Source organism: Fundulus heteroclitus, chromosome 5 (genome assembly GCF_011125445.2).
Source record: "Fundulus heteroclitus isolate FHET01 chromosome 5, MU-UCD_Fhet_4.1, whole genome shotgun sequence".
NCBI classification, from domain to species: Eukaryota; Metazoa; Chordata; class Actinopteri; order Cyprinodontiformes; family Fundulidae; genus Fundulus; species Fundulus heteroclitus.
This window is the reverse complement of record NC_046365.1, coordinates 13,563,016-13,586,184: the sequence shown is the minus strand read 5'-3', so window position 1 is coordinate 13,586,184 and position 23,169 is coordinate 13,563,016. Positions and strand designations below refer to the sequence as shown.

The following is a 23,169-nucleotide window of genomic DNA, read 5'->3' as shown; positions in this document are numbered from 1 at the left end:
TTTGCAGTGAGTTGAGAATCTTTGTACTTGAAAACTGTTGTACGCAGAAGAATGGCCACAGTTTCAGTCTCTGGATTTGAAATGCTGGTAAATCAAAATGTTCCACAGTATTCCCTGAAAAGGGCTGAAATCAAATCCCCGTTTCAGATCTTTGCATAAAACACATCGTAAAAGAAACACGAATACGTTCTCGTCAGACGTGAACAACTCTGCGAGGCACAATCCATTCATAACACAAGGGGCTCCCCTAGACTCCAAAGGCTGTCTTTTCAGAGCAAGGAACTGTGAAGCAGTATCTGCTGGGAGATGGAGTCCTATAAGCTGAGGAAAAAATAGGTCAGAGCAAATAAGGCTTCCGCAGAAAGGCTGAATGTCTGCTGTGATCAAGAGGAAAGGCTGCCAAAGAGAGCTCAGGCCAGCGTGAGACGAGTGAAAACAGATTACCACATGTGCACACACGAAGGAGTAAACACTGTTGGAGGAAAACATGAGGAGAGTCTGTTTCGAAGGCTCGGAGGCTTTCGTCGTGGATCAACACCAGCGGCGGCAGCCTCTGCAAGCACAGGGGAGCGACTTAGCATGCAGGCGGTGATGCACGCCGCTGTTGAGGTGCACTTAGGCTGCTGATTACAATATGCCACACATGAGCCACAGAGCCGCTAGCCTGTGACAGCCCCAGTTTAGCCATGCGGTTCCATGCAAGAAAACAGTTTAGCAGAGGAGGGGGGGGGAAGGGAGCAAAAAAAACATCTAAACACAAACACATGTTCCCCCCTGGCAAAAGCTGGCATGCGTCCCCTCTGTCACACTCTCTTGTAACTAGAACGATGCAGCATGCACAGATCCGGCCACAACGTCAACTTCGTGTTAAGAGGAGACGCACGTCTGTGAATCTGCACATTCGCACTTGCAGAGACACACTCAGACAGAACTCTAACCCCACAGTGAAGCCTCCGGCAGAAATCACACCTACCCTCATAATTGACAATCACAATGGCCAGCATATAGTCTTTCCCCAGCATCATAGTTAGCTAGCTGCCTCTCTCTCTCTCGCAGCCAAGAAACCTGCTGCTGTAATCAAAGCAAAAAACCCCAGACAGACAGAAAAAGAGAGGCAAAGAGAGGGAGCGAGAGAGAGAGAGAGAGAGGGAGAGAGGGAGAAAGCGAAAAGGGGGACACGGCGAGGGATGGTCGAGGGGAATGTAGGAGGAAAGAGCGGTGGGTGGTTGCAGGGTATTCGGGTAAATCGGAGCAAATTTCTTTGGAAACAAAATCTAAAAAGAGGGGCGAAGAAGATGGAGAGAAACAGCACTTGACATGAGAAGTGCAAGCGGGACAGAGAGAGAGAGAGAGAGAGAGAGAGAGAGAGCGAGACAGAGAGAACAGAGAGGTCGTGCATCCCCTGCAGCCGAGCTAGGTTTGCTGCTGCCGTCTCTCCTCAATGGAGAATCAAACGATGCCGGTCCCCTTTTTCTGACACAAACAAGCGCATCTGAGAATAATAACTGAGCTTGTTGGTCACTTTTTTACTTCTCCGCCTTCATTTCAACTTGTATTTGTTGTCCAGACAGCAGGCATTTGGTCTTTCATTTAGTACCAGGTCTAGCACAAGTGAGATCTGGTACTAAAGGGAAGAGGTGGATGAGCACAGACAAAGAGAATGCTAAAGAAAAATTTATACTTTTAGACAGACGTTTCCAAACAGACACCCTGAGAACACCCCTATACTGCCTCCCCTCACCATATTCATCAACACAGTCTACTCTGGATCACTTCCGGTTCAAAATAACCACTCTATCCCAGGACCTGAGCTGGTCCTCACCCACAGACACTGTTCAGAGGACGGCCCAGTAGAGACTGCAGTTCCTGCGGCAACTCGAAAAGCGAAATGTTGGGAGTCAACCATGGATAAGAACAAGGATTTTACTAAGCAGAGAGAAAAAAAAACTGTTAAAAACTCTAAATCCCAGAATGCACAACCTTAGCCTCTTTCAAGACAGCTTCCAGGAAGGAGGAATTTCACAGCCTTGGAATCTCAGTGATGCCGTAGGGGAATAAAAGCACGATCTCGCTGGCCGAGTGAAAGACTGCATCTTCGAAAAAACCTTGGATTCAAAATAAGTACGATCTACTGTCTGAGGAGCTGCTGACCGCATCCCGGCCTAAAAAAGTATCACTTCCTAAACCTTGATAGTCCTGAGCTCGAAAAAGAATTCTTTCTGATTCGAAAGAATCAGAAAGAACTAGTTGTTTTCTGCTGAAGTACCAAATAAGCTTGTTAATGTGTGAGAATGTGAGAAAACTGTCTTTAGTTCTACATGCCTGTTTCCATCTGTACGCAGCTAACATCTTCAACTGTGTCAGTAAAGTCTAAAGCCTGAGGTCTACTAAACCTGAAAAGTACTCCTTAAAGGATGAAGGACAATAAAAGTACAAAGACCAATACAAAGAAAAAGTGTTTTAGCTTTACTACGTGAAATCAGTTTTGTGCTGGCCTAAGCACAAATCACCACACGATTAAATAACAGACACCATCCAGACAGCTTAGGGAAACTCGTATATAAGTATCCTACTAGGGCTTGTATCAGAAGATAGGAATGTTAAAACCCATGTCTGAAGCTGAAAAATATGTAAATCAGCATTTAAAAAAGAAACAGCATTCAAAGTTATGTTTAGAAAATTAAACTCTACAATGCAGCCCCAGCATAGGACAATGGTTATCCAAGAAGGAAGTAGTTGTAAATGAAGTATGAAGATTAAATTTTAACTCATTTGATAAAGTCTTCAGCATTTTAGCCTGTTAGGAGGAAGAAGTGTGGCCAAACAATGAGTAGCTTGGAGATGTAACCAACCATCCCTGTGGTCAGGGCTGAAGATGATCACAGGCTTCAAGCAGGAGGAGCATCAGGCAGATGGAAGTCTGGACAGAGCCAATGAGCTGAACACCTTCTACATCGGGTTCAGTTCAGGAACAACTCCAGCATCCTCCACTCATGCCCACAGCCAAACAGTCGCCACATCCTCCTTTGAAACAAAACATCCCTGTCACACCTCAGATGTTTTATCATCCGCCTCAGCTATGGACCCTTCTGCTTCTGCATGTTTGTTCTCAGCACCAGATGGTGCTTTGCCCTTTGCCCCCCCCCTTCCACATTTCTGTATCTAGAAGACAAGTGAAGAGGCAGCTGGAGAGATTGAACCAGAATAAGGCTGCAGGTCCAGATGGTGTCAGTCCAGAAGGTCTGTGCAGAGCAGCTCTCTGGGATTCTGCAGCACCTCATCAACCTTGGTCTGACCAAGGAGAAGGTTCCAGTGTTGTAGAAGACCTCCTGCATTGTTCCAGCACCAAAGAAAACTCATGGTGTGGAAACAATCATCTCATACTGAACGTGGATAAAACAAAGGAGAGGATTTCAGGATAAACAGGAATAGGACCATCACGATTACTATAATGGGAGAAGAAGTGGAGGCGGTGGAGGAGTAGAAATACCTCTGTGTTCACCTGGACAACAAACTGGACTGGAGACGCAACTGTGACGCTGACTACAAGTTGTCTACAAGATGGGACAGAGCAGACTGTACTTCCTGAGGAAGCTTAGGTCCTTCAGGATTTGCAGCAAGATGCTCCAGATCTTCTATATGTCTGTCATGGAGAGCGTGATTTCCTCTACCATCATCTGTTGGGGTAGCAGTATCAGAGCAACTGACTTAAAGAAGATCAGCAAGCTTATAAAGAAGGCTGGCTCTGTTCTCTGGATCGTTCTAGAACGTCTGGAGATGATTGTACAAAGAAGGATTGTTCATAAAATTAAGAACATTATGGACAACCCTGAGCATCTTCTTCATCGGACTGTCATATAAAACTTAGTGTCTTCAGTCAGACGCTTTTCCAGAACCATTGTGAGACAGACTGGTACAGGAGAGCCTGCCTGCAGCCATTACCATCTACAACAACCCGTTGAAGAAACCCGTATAACATGAGGTATCCCAACATTTAATTTCCCTTTGGGATTAATAAAGTATTTTTGAATTGAATAGATTAAAACAATCCCCCTACCTTGGTTTGAACCCTTAATCCTAATGATAAGAGTCTGCAATGGTCGATAAGGTGGGAGCCGTGAACCAAACATGTGGAGAAGATATCTACTGGTATTTATTATGTTAATTCCCTTAATGTCAATGCTTATATTTTACATGTGTCAATTAGCAATGTTGGGTAGAATTGTGTTGAAGTAATCAAAATAAAGAGCTGGATTTATTTTTATATGAACATAGCACTACTTCTTTACTGACCGAAGCTAAAAATACCGATGATAAACTGTTAGCTTTATGTGCTAAGTGACCAGCAGCTGCAAAACAAGGTATTTAGGATATATCTGAATCTGCTACTTGGTGCAAAAAACTGGCCTAGCTGTTGAGCGTTGCAGCTCTGTCAATCATCTGAAAAGTCTTCTGGATCCAGGGATAAATTACATATGAAAGTGCAATATGAGAGAAGTAAACAGTTTTACTTCCTATAAAACTAGTTATTCACATCTCTAACACTATGTCTTCCCAGTCTCTGACCTGAACTTCCTGTCTCCATCCCTTAGCCTCTTGTTTTTCTTTTCCTTGAGGCCAAGATCCTGGATAAGACAAATTTCATAATTGGCTGGCGATAAATGTTATAAAAGAACAGTTTTTGGTGGTTAGGGGTGTCAAAATTCTTCACTTTCACAAACGTCACTCCCTTTAGCTGCATGGCTGGATCATCGGGGGACGTATGGAGGCTTACTTACTCCTTTAATACAATCGGCTACACGATAATTATGCATATTTTGATCAGAAAAGTCTTGAAATATAAATTATATGTTACCACTGCATATGGTAATGCAGGTTCTGATTTATAGAGGCCAGCATACTGTGATTTATTGATGCAAATATACCAAAATGTGAAGTAATATTCCCTTTAACATCTATTCTGGTTCTTTAGTTCATCAGACAGCAAGACAACTACCACTATCATTGTAAAGAATTACAATTCAATATAAATGTAAAATTAGACTGGAATATGGTGATTTAGCCTCAGAGATCAGAAATAGGAATAGTTACCAATACAGTATTAAAAAAATCCAGAAAGATCTGCTGCGTGCAATCAAACTTGCAAAGAAATGAAACACACAGATGCTCAGAGCCTTCAACTTGACAAGGCAGTGAGTCATCAGGGAGCCAAAAGAGAGAGAGAGAAAAATAGAGCACTACATCTGCAGGAGACAAATTGGTTTTCAGCAGTGAATGGTGGCAGAGGTCATGGCTAAAGAAGATGGAAGGATTTAATTTGCCTGTCGGGCCCAAATTAATACCTTAGACTCTTATTTTAGCATAATTCTGACAAGGAATAACAAGAACATGAATAGATCTGCGGCTGACGTTAGCAACAAGGACTTTGAAAGAGACTAGAGCTACAAAAAAAGCTGATGTCTGATTGGACTCTCGCGTGTTCATTGAAAACATTTATACCATAATCTTACGAAAATGTCACACTTTAAAAAGATGCCACCTAAATAAACAGGCAGCATACTATCAATCCTTTTTATTGAAACCATAATGATAGCAAACAATGAACAAACAATGAACAGAAATAGATTTTTTTATATTAGACAAATGAAAAACATTGGAGATGAATCATTCACCGGCTGGATTTAAACTCAAAAGTCAGATTTTTCTTCCAGTCAGTAAATCCACCATAACTAATGGCTACCAGGTCACACTGACAACATAATACTGTATAGGCTGAAAGCTCAAAATTTTGCTATTTTCAATATTAATGAGATGTTTAAAATGCAATCAGAGGAAGCACAGATTTATAAGGAAAATTAACACAAAAATGCCGTTTTTTTGGGCTGCGAGACAGTGAGAGTGTGACTTGGAGCAGATAACAGGAGGGCTAAGCGGAGAAATCCAAAGTTCCTCCTATTTTACCCCTCTAAGCGTTCAACCTCTGCCATGGAAAATGCTGGATTCGGAAATCGCCAACCTTTAGGAAATCTCAGAATATACTTGTTTTAGTAATGATAGCTGGACTAACCATTTACTGCTAATTCCAAGCACAAGGTGCTAAAGGCAGTTGACAATGTGAACTAATCAGTTTGTTTAAGATAATTAGTGAGATTGTTTTATAGCAGCGGCTCCTTCACACATGCTGAGCGGTTTCACTTCTGCAGCTAATAATTAATGGCCACTTATAGCTGGAAGGGCAGACATAAATATTTTTATGCTGCATTTATTTCTTCATATATTGTGGTTCTTAAATACAAAGAGGTAGGTATCACTGTCAGCCACTTAAAGAGCTCCAAAAAAAAGTGTTTTGAGTAAAAATATGGCTCTTGAATTTAGCAGATGGCAGCTCTTTCTTCACAATGGGAGCAAACTCAGTGCAATCTTTCACTGGTTTGTTTTGGAAAGATTAGCCTTTTTGATTTGTGGAAGACTGGCTGCTAATTCGTTCCTTATTGATATTCAGCAACTTTTCTTCCGCAAGAGCCTCACTAAATGCAGAAGATTTAAAAAGTGTGAAAAATATACACTTGATTTAGTCCCTATCATAAGTTTTGCATTTTATTTGTGGCATGAGGGTAGCCAAAATCTGAAGCTTTATATCACAGGTCAGTAACAAGCATTTATCAGTACCCTGGCCAACTATTTATATTTATATATTTTATATTTATAGTTCGTTTTTAGCTGTGCTGCCATTGTCGCCTTGATGACAGTTGCATTGGTTCAGCTTGGGGTTGATAGCTGGACTGAGTTCACTGGCCAACAGCTGTGCTCAGTGCATTGCATGTCAAATTCAGGAAGCAGAGATAGACCAAAAAGCTGCCTGACCAAATTATACTTACAGGTAGGATTGGCAAAATGCCTTGGAGTGCTTTAAATCAGGAAAGACTGACTTTTACTTCACAATAGATAGGTTCTTACTCATTTATTCTTCCTGCAGGGCGTTAAAGAACAATGCTGCCTTATTTGTTAAGAGACTGTCGATTATTAATGTGGCAAAGTGAAAAGCCATTATTAAAACGAAACACAAGTGTCATGGTTTAGGTCTTGTCTGGTTTCTTTTCTTGTCATTTTTGTGCAGTTCACTCGGCTCACCCTCCTGCAGCAATTAGTCACACCTTGTTTGGACACTAATTAGCCTTTCATTCTCGTCACCTGTCAGACTCCCCTTATAAACTCACCTCGGTTGTTTCCTCGTCGCTGGCTCGTAGTGTTTGTTCCCGACCATCATGCCTGTCTGCTCCAGTTTCCCCGCCTTGGTTCCTGTCTCGTCAGGTTTTGGGTTTTTGTTTGGCTGCGCTGCTAACCTTTGATGTCTTCGTCCTGGTCTCGTTCCTTGTTCTGCAGCAGCCTAGCTCCGTTTTGCCTTGGATTTATGGCTCATGTTTTTGGACTCTGTACCTGCCAGCCAGCTCTTGCATCCTTCACCTCCGACTGGTAAACTCTGGTTTCTCATGTCACCACCATCTACCTGCAATAAACTGTCTTAACGAACTTCTCTGTGTGTGCGTGCTGTGTCCGAGTTCATCCACAACAAAATCATGACAGTACGAGCCAGCCAACAGATGAACTCGAGCACACACAGAGTCATGATGCAAGAGCTGGCAGGATCTGCTCCGGGAAGGATTTCCGTGGGTGCCATCCGCCGCTGGAGATGCTCCGCCTCGACCCGGGAGCTCCAAGGAAATCTTCGTCTCGCCGGACTCAGTTCTGCGGCTTCCACCTCTGGTTCGTCTCGCCTGGGTCGCCGTGTTGCGACGCCTCGCTTCTGTCTCGTCTCGCCTGGGTCGCAGAGTTACGACGCCACGCTTCTGGTTCGTCTGCCGGGGTCGCATCCGCGACGCCCCGCCTCTGACTCTGTTTTCCTGGTTCGTCTTCCCCGCTGCTCAGCATTGAGGACGGCGCTCCTCGTCGTCGCTGCCCAGCGCTAACTGTTGCCGCTGCCCAGTATGCTAAAGACTTAGCTGCCCAGCGCCTTTGGCTCTGTTTTGGTTTCTAGTTTTTGCTTTGTTTTGGTTCCAGTTTTTAGTATGTGTTTCGGCTTTGTTTTCTGATTTAGCTTAACTTGTAGTTTTGTCTTAGTCCTATAGTGCTTAGTTTTCGTGTTTGTTTGGTATGTTTTTGCTTTATTCTGTCTGATTTCTTTTTTCTTGTGCTCCATAGGTTCCTGCGCTATTCGGGTTCCTGCGCTATTCGGGTTCCTGCGCTATTCGGGTTCCTGCGCTATTCGGGTTCCTGCGCTATTCGGGTTCCTGCGTTCCTTAAAGGTCCCGGCGCTCATTAAAGGTCCCGGCGCTCATTAAAGGTCCCGGCGCTTATTAAAGGTTCCTGAGCTTCCTAGCTAAAAATAATGTTATTTTGTCTTAGTCCTAGCGTTCATTATTTTGCCTTTGTTTTGAGTTATTTTTTGGTCCTTGTGTTTTGAGTTACTTAACATTCCTTAGTTTTAGTGTATTTCTGTGCTTCTTAGATTTCTTATTGTTCCTGTCTTAGTTTCTGTCTTGTGTCTAGTCCCTGCGCTCTTAGAGGTCCCTGCGCTTATTTAGGTCCCTGCGCTTGTTAGGTTTTCTGTTTGTTCTGGTCTCCCCTAGTTTCCCTGTTCCAGTTCCCCTGAGTCTCTGTTTTGTCCTTCTAGCCCTCTAAGTTCTTTTGTTCTCGTGTTTAGGCACCGCCAGAGCCCTCCGGCGTTCCAAATCGCCGGCTGAGCCCTCTGGCGCGCCCAGCCTGTCGCTGCCTAGTGCATGCAAGTCGCCGCCAGAGCCCTCCGGCGCTCCCACGTCGCCGGCTGAGCCCTCTGGTGCGCCAGCCTGTCGTGGCCCCAGCGCACGCAGGTCGCCGCCAGAGCCCTCCGGCGCTTATAAGTCGCTGTCTGTGCCCTCTGGCGCATCTGACCTGTTGCTGCCTAGCTCATCCTCTAGTTCCTGGTATTTTGGTTTTCTGGCGTGTTTGGACGCCCTTCGTTCCTGTTTCCCTAGTGTTTAGATTCCTGGCGTTAGATTTAGTGTTCCCTGGCGTGTTTAGACGCGCTCTGTTCTTGGTTCCCCGGCGTGTTAGGATGCCCTTTGTTCTCGGTTCCCAGGCGTGTTAGGACGCCCTCTGTTCGTGTTCCCTGGCGTGTTAGGACGCCTTCGTTCTTGCTTCCCCTGACGTTCCCATACGTCAGTTCTTTCCCCAGGGGTAACCATACACCAGTTGTGCTCCAGCGTTTCTATACGCTGTAGAGCCCTAGTGTCATGGCCCGCCTGTACCTTTCTCTGGCGTTTCCACACGCCCGTCCTCTTCCCTGGCTTTTCTGTATGCTAGTTGTGTTCCACCGTTTCCGTACGTTGTTGAACCCTAGCATAACAGTACGCCTATACCTTCCCCTTGGCGCAGTGTGCGGCCGTTCTGCCTCGGCGTTTACCTCACGCCCCGGCAATCTTACCCTTATGCCCCGGCGTTTCCCACACGCCCCGGCGATCTCTTCCCTTGCGCCCCGGCGTTTCCCTCACGCCCCGGCGAGTTACTTCCCTTGCGCCCCGGCGTTTCCCACACGCCCTGGCGATCCCTACCCTAGCGCCCCGGCGTTTCCCTCACGCCCCGGCGAGTTACTTCCCTTGCGCCCCGACGGTTCCCTCACGCCCCGGCGATCTCGTCCCTTGGGCCCCAGCGCTCCCCTCACCCTCCGGCGTACCTTCCCCTTGGCGTTCCCATACGCCCGTTCCTTGCTCTTGGCGTTTTCGCACGCCCGTTCCTTACCCCCGGCGTCTCTGTACGTTAGTGGTGCTCCAGCGTTTCCTTGCGCTGTTGAGCTCCGACGTGTCAGTCCGCCTGTCCTTACCCCCTTGGCGTTCCCATACGCCCGTTCCTTGCCCTTGGCGTTCCCATACGCCCGTTCCTTGCCCTTGGCGTTCCCATACGCCCGTTCCTTGCCCTTGGCGTTCCCATACGCCCGTTCCTTGCCCTTGGCGTTCCCATACGCCCGTTCCTTGCCCTTGGCGTTCCCATACGCCCGTTCCTTGCTCTTGCCGTTTTCGCACGGCCGTTCCTTTCCCCCGGTGTCTCTGTACGTTAGTTGTGCTCCAGTGTTTTCTTGCGCTGTTGAGCTCTGACGTGTCAGTCCGCCTGTCCTTTCCCCCTTGGCGTTTCATACGCCTGTTACCTTCCTTAGCGCTGCCGTTGGCCCGTTCCTACCCTTTGGCGCTGTGGTGCGCCCGTTCCTACCCTTTGGCGCTGTCGTGCGCCCGTTCCTTCCCCTTTGGCGCTGTCGTGCGCCCGTTCCTTCCCCTTTGGCGCTGTCGTGCGCCCGTTCCTTGGCGCTGTCGTGCGCCCGTTCCTTGGCGCTGTCGTGCGCCCGTTCCTTGGCGTTTCCGTACGCCCGTTCCTTGGCGTTTCCGTACGCCCGTTCTTTCCCCCGGCGCTGTCAAGCGCTCGTACCTTTCCCTGATGTGCCGTGCCCTAATTGTGCTCTGGCACATCAGTGTTCTCTAGTTCCTTTGGTTCCCAGTGTTCTCTAGTTCCTTTGGTTCCCCGTGTTCTCTGGTTCCTTTGGTTCCCCGTGTTCTCTGGTTCCTTTGGTTCCCCGTGTTCTTTGGTTCCCCGTGTTCTCTGGTTCCTTTGGTTCCCCGTGTTCTCTGGTTCCTTTGGTTCCCCGTGTTCTCTGGTTCCTTTGGTTCCCGTGTTCTCTGGTTCCTTTGGTTCCCCGTGTTCGCTGGCCCTTTGTTCCCTCAGTTATGACTCTTGCCCGCCATCCTGCCTTCCCTCCACCCACCCTGGTTCGGTCACTTTGTAGTTTGATTTTAGGCCGTCCGGAGTCCGGCCTTGAGGGGGGGGGTAGTGTCATGGTTTAGGTCTTGTCTGGTTTCTTTTCTTGTCATTTTTGTGCAGTTCACTCGGCTCACCCTCCTGCAGCAATTAGTCACACCTTGTTTGGACACTAATTAGCCTTTCATTCTCGTCACCTGTCAGACTCCCCTTATAAACTCACCTCGGTTGTTTCCTCGTCGCTGGCTCGTAGTGTTTGTTCCCGACCATCATGCCTGTCTGCTCCAGTTTCCCCGCCTTGGTTCCTGTCTCGTCAGGTTTTGGGTTTTTGTTTGGCTGCGCTGCTAACCTTTGATGTCTTCGTCCTGGTCTCGTTCCTTGTTCTGCAGCAGCCTAGCTCCGTTTTGCCTTGGATTTATGGCTCATGTTTTTGGACTCTGTACCTGCCAGCCAGCTCTTGCATCCTTCACCTCCGACTGGTAAACTCTGGTTTCTCATGTCACCACCATCTACCTGCAATAAACTGTCTTAACGAACTTCTCTGTGTGTGCGTGCTGTGTCCGAGTTCATCCACAACAAAATCATGACAACAAGTCCTTTGATTTTTATTTTTTTTTTTTCATTCTCAATAAAATCTGAAGGGCACCACGGAAAATAAAAGAATTTAGGGTAGCAACACAGTCTGACTTCTCAGCAACATGCAAATGAAAGGGCTCTTAGAGGTAATTGGATTGTCGGCCAAAGTAAAAAAAAAAAAAAAAAAACTTTAATGACTCAGCCATTGGTAAAGAGTGCATGAAGGCTGTGGCTGAAACTGCAATGGAGGGGTATCAAAACTTATATGGAAAACAAATCCTCTTGTAGGTAACAAAAGCCACAGGAAGAGCATAAATATTAACCCAACAGCTGCTAAAACATCTGGATACTGTTATTTATAAGGAAATATATATACTATAGATGACTAAATTGCTGCATCTGACAAGGCACGGCTGTTTGTACGTTAACGCATGTTCAGGGTTTCCCCCACCGTATTATAAGCCTGCCGGACCGCCATGCTTTACTCGACCCCGCCCCGCCAGACCAAGCGCCGTTTGTTTACTTGAAATGCTCGATGTTCTCCATGTTTGAGAGCAACATAAAAGGTTCTGTCAATTTCCTGTCTGGGAGGAAGCCTCCATAAGCTAACGAGCTAGCTGTTATTAGCTTGACGCAAGCTACAGTACGCGGCAGTGACCCTCCTTCCGAGCTGCTTGCACCTACATTACAATCCGCGCCCCGGCTTGGCATTGGCTGAGAGTTTTACCTGGGTGGAACCCATGTACTCAAATCTGCTGCTAAACCCACCAACTACCGTGGCGCCATTTAAAGGGACGTAAAGCGGATTTAATATGGGATATTATCCAATTCACAGAATGATGTAGGAAAAGGATACAATCTGGCTCACATTTTGTATTAATACATGACAGATGGACAGAGCTGCACCAACTTGCTAACCACCCATGATGTCACAAGGCCAGTTCCCATCCCAGGGGAGATTCATGGATTTACTGAGAGCTTCGGAGTTTGTTATCCTGTCTCAGCAATGGGTTCTGTAAAGGCACGACAGTTTACACGCACAGACACAAAAAGAGTGGCTCTAAATATGAAAACAGGAGGATGTTGAAACCACTGCAGAGTACACAAACATACACACAAAAAGTCCGGCCTGTGACACTCAGTGTGAGAAAGAGCGGGCCAGCAAATAACCACAGCTATAAAGTTGCCTGCAATAAACTCTTTACAGCAGGAGTTTGGGTTTGTGTGAGTACCTGTCTCCTCGGGGGAGTTGCTGTCCTGGGACAGGGTAGTCCAGCTCAACTCTTCATCACTGGGGTTTAGATTCTGGATGCGGTTCAAAGCACAGTCTGTCTTTGCTCCAGTCCTCCTGTCCTTCTTTGTCTCTGGAGAGGAGGAGGAAGAGGAGGGGCAGGAGGCAGCAGAGAGCAGGGGAGAGTCTTCTGGGCTGCCTTGCCTTGGCGGGGAGAGCGGGGGAGGAACCCTGGAGCTCCTTCCTGATTGGAGGAGCGCGAGGTTGGATTGGAGTTCGGTGATGATTTCAGAGCCTGGAGAAACTTTGCCCTCCTTCAAAGGAGAATCACTCTCCAGATTCAGCAGAGGCTTCTTCTCCTCGTACTCCAGCTCATCAACCACCTCTTCTTCCTCTATTTTCATCTTTGATGGGATTTCCTTTTCAGACAGGATGCTTATGTCGTCAGGCTCCTCCCCCTCAACGTTCAAGTCAAAGTCTAAATCCGCCATGTTGCTGTTCAGTTTCGTCTCCCCTGTCCTGTTCACGGTACATTCAGCGTCTGATTCGGTTTTCTGTTCAGACTCAGCATCCATGGTGGACCCTGGCTGCTGCTGGCCATCCAACTCAAACATATCTTGCGCTCGGTCATTGTTGGTGAGAGAGACACCGTCCTGCTCTTCTACCGTGTTAACGTTGGGATCATCAGCCGAAGGTTCTGGACTACACTCTGAGTCAGTTGGGTCAAGGTCAGTTGTGTTTTTATTGTGGTCCTGGCCGGCTTTACGCAGCTGGTTGGCCCCATTCTTGGCTAGTTTGGGATTATTGGGGGCTCCAGGCTGCGACGGGGACGACGATGGCGATGATGAAGGTGGTCCGTTTTCTCCAAGGCCCATGGCAGCCTGGAGGCTGGTGAGTGCATACTTTTTGCGACACTTGGGGGGCGTGGCCGAGCCTTGCTTGATGACGTCGCCATTGAGTAGTTGATTGTGTGAAGAGCGGAGGCTAAGAGAGGAGGGAGGCGTGGCAGCAGGGCCATTGCGATTGGTCACGTCCACTGACATCATCATAAGGCAAGACAGGACCTACAATTGAAAACATATTGGGGATTAATACATTTGAATACATACATAATTAAGATCATAAGATCTGATATGCTGGAGCATGAGACTATATGTGTGAGGCGGGAAGGAGAAGGCAGAGAGTAGCAGCTCTTCTTTGGATCTAACAGAAAGAACACATTGCCGAATCAGCGCAGCATGAATATCTAATGTCCAGCCTAACAACAATTTCCCTACAGTCAAAAGTCTGTGGGTTTGCACTATTAAAGTACGACTCAGGGTTGTATTTAACACACCGAAGACAGTAAGATGGTGCAGAAAGTGATTTATATTATAGTTAGGAAAACATTTTACAATTTGACTTTGTCAAACAGAGATCCTGCACACAGTAATAGTCCAACTTGTAGAACTGATAACCAGTCCAAGAGTCCAAGGAACTGAGCCAGTCTTTGGCAAATTTAAAAGTTGACTAGAGTCCTTTGGATGTTGTGGGGACAGGCAACAATGCATCCTATCACATAGATGGAGGTCTAGCAGTTTAACATCCAGGTTCCTTGGCCCAAAGGTCTAGTGGGTAGCTCGAATGGGTTTTCCCATAAAAAACCCATTCTTTGTAGATTTGAGGTATCTAGAACCTGCAGCAGCCAGCCCTGAACTTCCCTGTTCACCACACGCTCTAGGACCAAACAATGGGCACCGCCCTACTTTCGAAAACTAAAATCCTACAAAATCTCATGGGATCTCACACCTAGTCCAAAAATGGTGGATAGGATGTAAGATTCAAAGTGAGACCAAGCTCAAGATTTGAGCTTGGTCTCCCTTTAATTATTAATTATTAAATTAATAATTTAATTATTAAATTAATTATTAAATTAATTATTAAAGATATCTGGATTACCCCAAAAACCTGGGTTACATATGGTTTTCTCAAAACTCCGGAATGCAGCAGCAGAGCACACAAACACAACACTAATGGGGTACCGCGCACGTGACGTCACCGTCTCAAGAGCAACGCCCCTTTTGCCGCTTAGGTAGGGCATACAGGAGAGAACGCACGGATAACTCAGCTATTACAAGCGCAACAGAACCAGCGATCTGACCGACTTTATAGCCATTAAACTTTCCCAAGACGATGTCCCAGGCGCACGGTTTACTGGTCAAACTGTCGAAGAACACACCAACCTTCAGCTCAAACGATGGTTTGAGTGTCGAGGGCTTAAAAAGACTGGAAAACTGGCTGAGTTGATGAACGGTAAGCTTTGTTTTTTTTCCTGCGCGGCGATCATGGCAGCGTCGGCCGTTTTTTTTTTGTTGTTGTTTGCAATCACCGTCCAGGAATGGGTATATGTTTAATGTTTGTCTTATTTCAAATGTTTTTGAGTAAGCTATCCTGGTAGCAGGCTATCATGTTAGCGCCTGCTACCATGATAGCCTATATGCGATCATGGTAGCAGGCGCTACTTTATTAACATGTCGGCCACCAAAATACTCTTACCTTGACTTGATGTCGCTGGAATTGGGTCAGGATGTTCTTCGGTTGGGCCCTTTCCTCCGACAAAATGCTTGCTACATATGTACTTGAATTTGGTAACTTTTTCCGGGTTGAACTGTTGTGTAGGCCGACCGCACCGGTCCCAGCGCACACATTTCTCCTTGGCAGTCTTGAAGAAAACATCCTTCATATGCAGCCGATCAGCGTAACTCGAGTCGCTGTTGCACGTTCCATAGCAACAATGTTTAAAAACCATGGTCTTAGATTTGGAAAAAGCAGTCGTTTTACCGAGTAAAAGCAAGGGTAACGCACAGCTCTTTTACAGCAAAACAGCGACGGGTTTCCGGAGTTTGCCCCACTGCCTACCACGTGATGTGACGTCATCGTGACGTTGTGTTTCTAAAAATAGCTCGCGCGCGGTACCCCATTGCTGAAGATGGGGCTAAAGCCACCCCTAAGAGACGTTCACCAATCCTCGGGCCTTACCGGGTCTGTGGGAAGCCAAAGGGGGCACTGGGGGGAGGGGATGGGGCAGGGTAAATGTGGCATGCTGGAATAAACAGTGCATCCACTAGTCTAAGTTGCTCTTACTGTCAACGACGCCTGGCTTTAGCAAAAATTACACAAATCTGTTTTGGTGTCGCGTCGTTCGAAAATCATTTGGGTGAGCGACCTGAATCCAAACACTTAGTTTCTTGAGGGTGCCGGTCGAGTCGGACTCGATCGTTCTAGCTCACACGATATATGATAAAGATAGTTGGTTTGAAAATTTCATGTTAACCCCATATCACCCCATTTATCCCCTGGGGTACATTTAAGCAACCAAGAACTTACATTTTCAGTTTTAGTAATGATGTGAATAATAAAGAATGATAGTTAATCTTTGGCAATGTTATCTTCAGTAATGATACAGCTTTTTGGGAAAATATCCAGGTTTTCTAAATACCCAAAAAAACCATGTTCATCATACTTCAACATCTTTTACTTAAATGTTTAACACATGGTATGTCTTGTATGTTTAGGAATAGCGAGAAAATGAGAGAACCCCAAGAACTTTTTTTTTTTTTTACATTTGGTCCTTATTTTGTATGTCATGCAAGTGGATTTATTTACTGGACAAGTAAAACTAAAAGCCTGATTTTGAGGCTCGATGTTGACTTCGTACCTGCTGGGGGTTCAGTCAGACCGGCGCTGCTCACGGCTGGGAGTTCAGGAGACTCAGCTGCAGATCTGAGCACCAGAGAGGGGAGGAAAAAGAGCAAAAGGATGATCAGTGAAGAATGAAAGGAATCCTGAGTACTTCTCGGATGGTCCTCAGAGACCACGTTCATCCATGTGGAGCGCGACTACAGCGGGTTTCTGTGGAAACCACGCAGCCCTGTCAGGCGGTAAGAATTCTTGAGACATCGCAGAAATCAAGAAGGAAAACGTAATGTTCACAAACCATGTCTGAACGAGAATTTTATAAGTGAACAACTTCGAGGGAACGACTGCAGAACCAGGGTTTTAACTGGACTCTTTACACAAAAAATGGCTGTTTCTACAAGAATGTCTGTCCAGAACATTTACCGTGCTAAAAGCAGACTTGCTGAGAAACAACACTTAACACTTACCAAAAAACTAGGAATCTTGAGAAACACCGGGATGCTGCAGGTCCATAGTGGTAGTCCGCAGTGCCTTCTTTATCGGATCGCTGAAGACGCAGTGCACTGAAGGAACGACACATAAAACAGGATTAATAACAGAGCACGAGGCAGGGTGAGCGGCGGGGGGAAAGGAGGTACACAGGACATCAGAAGGACAAATAAAAGGTATTAATTATTCACAAGCGCAGTCAAACATTAATACTCCGGACGGGTGACTTTTTGCATATATGCGCCTTATGAATGTGGGAACACAAAGCTCATTATGTACAGAGCTCATATTTCATCGAGTCTTGCCAACAATGTGCTGCCTGGAAATATCATAAACTTAATGCCACAGGAGACCAGTAAACCTCTCTCCTTCTGCTTTCAAACAACGCCACAAACACATGAACACACTAAACTCCTATTATTATTTAAAAAGAAAAATCATTACGGGTCCATACCAAAACTTTGAGAAGTGCTGAGAAACGTGCTGACTAGAGTGGAAACATTAACTCTATCATGAATTTAAAAAATACTAAGATTTAGGCAAAACAAGAGATTATGCATGAATTAAAGTCTCTGAAAAGAAGCAAAACCGGGTAACACTGCAAACTGACATGATCGCACTGAAGGGATTTATGGGGAATTCTTACTTCTTTACAGAGTTTTACAAATAACATGGTTTCATGAGCTCAGGGCTGTGACAGCAGAACACTCAGCAGCTCCCACAGGCCTCCAGCTTCTCAACACATCTACAACCGTCAGAACCGTCATCTAGACTTTGACTGTTTTTGCCCAGGCTAGCATTGTATTACTAATATTTCTGATAGGTGTAGGTAAATATACATCAATAACTATATAACTAAGATAGATATTGGGCTGCACATTGGTGCAGTTGGTAGCACCGTTGCCTTGCAGCAAGAAGGTTCCTGGGTTCCAACACTGAGTTTGAGCCGCGGGTTTTTCTGCCTGGAGTTTGCATGGAGTCTCCCTGTGAATGCGTGGGTTCTCACCAGGCACTCCAGCTTCCTCCCACAGTCCAAATACACAATTGTTAGGGTAAATGGTATCTCTCAATTGCCCTTAGGTGTGTGGGTGACTGTGGAAGACACGTACGGGTAAACGGGTACAGAAAATGGAAGGATTGATAAGTAAATATTTTCATTCAACTACATCTTTGTTTCTAAGAGGAAATCACAGAAATTTCTCAAAGGAAATGAAAACCACATAGTTTTGACATTTAGAAATTGCATATTATTTATACCATTCACAAGAGTCAATGGAAACGCCTTTATTGCCATAAAACAAGGTTAATTAAAATGACTTTAAACCTAAATGTTCCAGGGCTATGAGTAATTCTGGGGTTTGCTGTAGCTGGTGACTGCAACAAGAGGTTGTCTGTGTTTTAACAGCAAATTTGAGTTACTTGTTTCCCCCCTTCAGTGCAAAGAAAACTGCTTGATCTGTGCAAACCACTGCTGTCCTCACTGTTTCAAACAGAAAAATTACTTAAACAGACCTCCTTAAGATAAGCCACAGTGGGCCTTTCACAGTGGTGTTGGACAGCAGGAGTCAGGCATCTTCTCAAGCCTGGAAGGCCTTAAGCCTTTTCTTTTACGCCACATCAAGGATGGTGGGTGTGGGTTGGAGATGAGAACTGCACATGTGAGCATCCAAGTACGCTCAATATATTGAAAAAAATCCAGAATTTGATAAACCGAATAAAGCGCAAACAAATATCAAAGTATTTCACGCCTGGTACATAAGACAAATTTAAAACACCGACCCTTGGCTTGCATAACCGTTATAGACAACCGTACTAATGTAGTGCTGCAACGATACTCCTCTCTGACTTAACAACAGACAAACATCTGGTTTGATTGGCAAACCACCAACTTCAGTGAGAGGGTGAAACATGTGAGAGACAGCTGTGTAATTTGGACCACCTGTACAAACTTTAATGCTTTTTTTCCCCTTACTAACAGTTTGAGGTGGGACAGGTGATATCACGCTGGATCTGTGGTTGGATGAGGTGCAACAGGACAGCCTCGGGGGGTGGCAATGAATCCAGAGGAACCCAAGCTGTTATTGAACAGCCATGAAGTAAAACAGTGGTCTGCAAGTAAATGCAAAAAGAAAATTAGCCGATGTTGCATGCATCATACGAATCCAGGGGAAGAGAATTCCTGGATTACAATTACAAGGCATGTTCCGTGCCTTGAATCCTGCACAAACAAGTCTGCATACCGCAGAAGATACATTCAAGTTTGTGAGAGTGAAAACATGTTTGTTTTTAAAAAAAAGGACGGTGTACGCATAAAAAAGGTGAGTCATTTCCTCTAAAAGCCCACAAATGATAGGCTTTTGAAGACCTGACGTAAGATCTATAAAGTGTCACTGTCTCTTTTTAAAGTGGTGGAAGCCAACAGGAAACCATATATTAAAAGAAGAGTTAAACAGCAAATCTAACACTAAACATGTCTATGATTCAGCACTAACTGCACTAAGTCAAACCTCAAGCACGTTTTTTCCAAAACATGACCTCTGTTCTGCAGCCTTGAACGTAGAGCCATAAAGTAACATCCTCTGTAACCAAAGTCCCTTTCCGTTAATCCGTAGCTTTGAGAAGAAACACATACCAGATTATTTCCTGCTGCACCTGAACTGAGGTGCCTGTTTCAGTGTCATGAATTCCTACTCATCAGATGTGAATGTGAATCAAATAATAACAATTTTGTTCAAAGCTGAGATAATGGCCATTTTACGAATGGACATTAAGTTGGACAAAATAGTATTTTGTTGCCCATATAAGCTTTGCATCCAATTAAAGGAGCATAGTGCAAGTTTTGAAATGAAATATTTTCTATTTTATTTTCCATACATGCCCTTACAATTGCCCAAAGTGTAAAATGAGTTATCCTCTATTTACCACAGCTGCCTCTATAGGCTGGATTAGTCAGTTCATAAGAGAGTGACTGGGGCCGAATCCTGTGAGCGTGTGCGTGGGTGTGACGCACCGCATGCTCTCGTTCGCCCTGGTACTTTGTTGAGTCTCTGCCATAATCAATGCATTAGCGAGAGAACACGGGCTAACTTCAGTATTTATAGCTTTCTTACCTCGCCGCGAATCGCAGTGATTGGTTAGAGTTTTTACAAGCCTGCAGCTGCCAAAGAGATACATTCTTTAACCTCCTATTTCTGAAGACGTAATGGATTGACTACTGTCAGGATGGAAAGACCATTTCCCCCAGTATAACAATAAGTGTTTCTCAACAGGATTACCAGCTGTAGCTTTAAATACCCACTTTTCAGGGAAGAAGCTTTTAACTTGGTGTCAGTTTGGTGTTAAAAGGAAAGTCAGAGGAAGCACAGATTAAAACAGAGGGTGAGACAGAAAACAGGAAGACTTAATACAACCTCTGTCTGTTATGGGACATGCTGGATCTGGAGATTTTGGCAACCCTGGAAACATCTTTGACATCTACATTGTGTAAGTACAGAGCCTGAAGTCCACAGTTACAAATGGTAAATTAGATAATTTCTAATATAAGATCCTCACGATGGTTTAAAAAGTCTACTCCATGATCTTTTTGTCTGTGTTTTAAAATAAGAGTGCAGCCCTCTTCTAACAGCTACTCCTGTTTTCTTCAATGTCAGATACCGCCTTAACCGATCACAGCAGGAAGCCTAAACAAATCTTACTAAATGCTGTTACCTATGATTCTCCAAGAGACATCAGGATTGGCTAAAATCAGTATCGATAGTTTAGGGGTTTAGAAAAATGGAAATTGAAAACTGACCACAAACCTGGACCAGAACATCTAAACCAGAAAACTAAAAGCCGTCCAGAACTGTTGGCCAATCACAGCTCGATGCTTCGTTAAAGGGGGAGAAACTATAGAAACACTATTAGGAGGTAGCTGTACTGGACACCATGTGCAGGTTGGATCTATTTTGCGATATTTGCTAGATTTAATGACGGCACATGTTGTCATCATGACGCCAACACAGACGTGTTGCAGAGCAGACGACACACTGGATCACATCGGTGACCTCTATGGGTCACGAGAGAGGGCTGACTAGATAAACTAAGTACGAGCAGGAACAAGCCGGTAAATCCAACCTCCAGGATAACAGAAGAGAAGACAGTCAGCCTTCAGACCAAAACCAATGTTGATCGTGTTAAAAAATAATAACAATCAGGATCTATTTTAAAGATCTTTATTAATCGATCACAGTGCGCTCCACCAGTCTTGAGTAGAAAGTGCAAAACACTGTAAACTACTCAACAGCTGTCTCAAACCAGTTTACCATTGCTGTTGCTCATGAATGCATGGCACTACTAAAAGATTAGATTTGAATATTATTGCTGAATTTGGTGATGAGGATAATGATGGTGATAATGGAAATCGATCCACGTGTTCCTCATAACTCTGTTGTTTCCTGGTGAATATTTTGTCAGAGGAGCCCAGTCGACGCCATGCCTATTTGCACCAATCCAACCGTGTCTATATACATATCGACAAAAAAGTATTTGTTTGCTTGTACGTAAAATGTCTTCATTGAGAGAAAAGTGGAACCGAAGTCATAATTAGGTGTGGGCATGAAGGACAGTAGAAGTCCATGCAAAATGGCCAAGAGTGGTTTTGTTTCTCACATGAGCCACGCTTCACTCAAAATCATTAGCGGGAACTTTACAGAACTCCCTCTGGAACCAGAAGGGGGCTTTGTGTCAGCCGCAGTGCTCCCTTAAACGTGTAAACACACTTTGATGTGAAAAAAATAAATAAATCAGTGGAGTTTCCCTTCAGAGTCACCACTTAAATCTCACAGTGATTTTTTTTTGTTTTTTCACTGTAAGCACAAAGTGCTACAGCCACCAAAACAAGAAAAAAAAAAAAGGAAAGTATCACTGCCTAAAGGCTAAGTAGAGACTACAGTCGAGGTGCCGTGTCATTTTCTGCCCCAAAAACCCAGATGTCTGAGCTACAGATCTGGAGCAGTGCAGAAGGACTAATAAACATTAAAACTATAACTTTCAATCCCAAAATCCATCTGGTCGGCGACTCTAGCTGGCCTGTGAATGCGACGCCTTTTATGAGCCTCGGCGCGCTGAAAGGGCTCCCGGCCGCCTTCTGCTGTACATGGGGGGGGGGGGCGTAATTACAGAGCTACAATGTGGGCGGGGCAGCCGTGATGCTGACACACACACACACACACACAGAGGCAGAAACGCAAATAGTAAATGTAAGGCTTAGCCTTCCACATGGACTCACATGTGTACAGCTTATTGGCCCGGCAGAAAGCAAACACCTTTAACAACATACCTAGAGAGAAAGACTTATCGGCCGACTGGGAGACGGTCAGAAACATGATCTCCATTGTTACACGGAGAGTAGGACAGTGGCCTTTGACTGTTCCTCTGTGTTAGTGTCACACAGACTTGGCAGTCGGGATAAAACAATAATAGAGGCAGCAGCTGCTAACACCCCACCTCCTCTCTCTCTCTCTCTCTCTCTCTCTCTCTCTCTCTCTCTCTCTCTCTCTCTCTCTCTCTCTCTCAGCCCCTCTCCGTGTTTCTGTTTCCTGCGTCACTGAAATCATTTACCGAACTCTGCGAGGCGAGAGGCACAGAGGATCTGTTTTAACTCCACAAGCCAAGAGGTCTCATAGGCCTCTCGTCTGTTCTTGCCGTTGTTTTCCCCCCCATCGGTCCAATTCTTTGTAGATGATACATTAATGCCTCCTGTCTTACCCTTTTTTCTCTATATTTCCCCCGGCTTCACTCGTCTCTTCTTGCAAACAGCTATACGCCGCCTTGCAAAAGTGTTCTTACCCCTTAAACTCCTCCACATTGCGAGACACTGCAACAACAACTGTTGTGTATTTTTGTTAGGATTTCATCGGCAAATCGATCGGCCCGAAGTGGAACGCAGGTGTGAGGAGGAGAGAAAGAGGGGTGTAGTTTTCAATATTTTCTACAGATTTAAATATGAAGAGTGGGGTGCGCATTTGATTTTAGCCCCCCTTAACATTGATGCCCTTAAATAAAATCTTGTGCAACCAATTGTATTGTAGGTTCTAAGGTTTGTTAGAGAACATTACTTAACAAACAGCGTTAGGGAGACAGCAGACAGGTTAGGGAGGAGATCGTTGGAGTTACAGCGGGGTTATATCCCAAGCTTTAAACATCTCAGAGAACGCGGTTCAATGCCTCCACCTAAGCTGACAAGACAGATCATCAGAGGAGCAGCCAAGAGGCCTCTGGTGACTCTGGAGGAGCTGCAGATAACCAAAGCTGCGGGAGGAGATTCAGTCACTGAGACAACTACCTGAACAAACTCCACCTTACATAAGAGTGTCGGTAAGAAAGCCGTCACTGAAAGAAAGCCAGCAGAAGGTTTCACTTGGCTGCTATGTGGG

At 45.3% G+C, this 23,169-nt stretch overlaps 1 protein-coding gene across 4 annotated transcripts in view; it reads right to left on the bottom strand.

The window, feature by feature from the left end:
- The window catches only part of apbb2b (amyloid beta (A4) precursor protein-binding, family B, member 2b), an 84,456-nt gene that overhangs the window by 38,661 nt on the left and 22,626 nt on the right, over window positions 1–23,169 (bottom strand). For 3 of the 4 annotated variants that reach the window (XM_036136963.1, XM_036136964.1, XM_036136965.1), the window contains exons 2-4: window positions 16,732–16,827; window positions 16,284–16,348; window positions 12,588–13,650 (exon numbers count right to left, since the gene is read on the bottom strand). In XM_036136963.1, the coding sequence (XP_035992856.1) occupies window positions 12,588–13,635 (1,048 nt within the window). In that variant the 5' untranslated portion in view covers window positions 13,636–13,650; window positions 16,284–16,348; window positions 16,732–16,827. Of the gene's footprint in view, window positions 1–973; window positions 1,102–12,587; window positions 13,651–16,283; window positions 16,349–16,731; window positions 16,828–23,169 lie in introns of those variants that run through there. The other variant, XM_036136966.1, reaches the window with a different exon arrangement.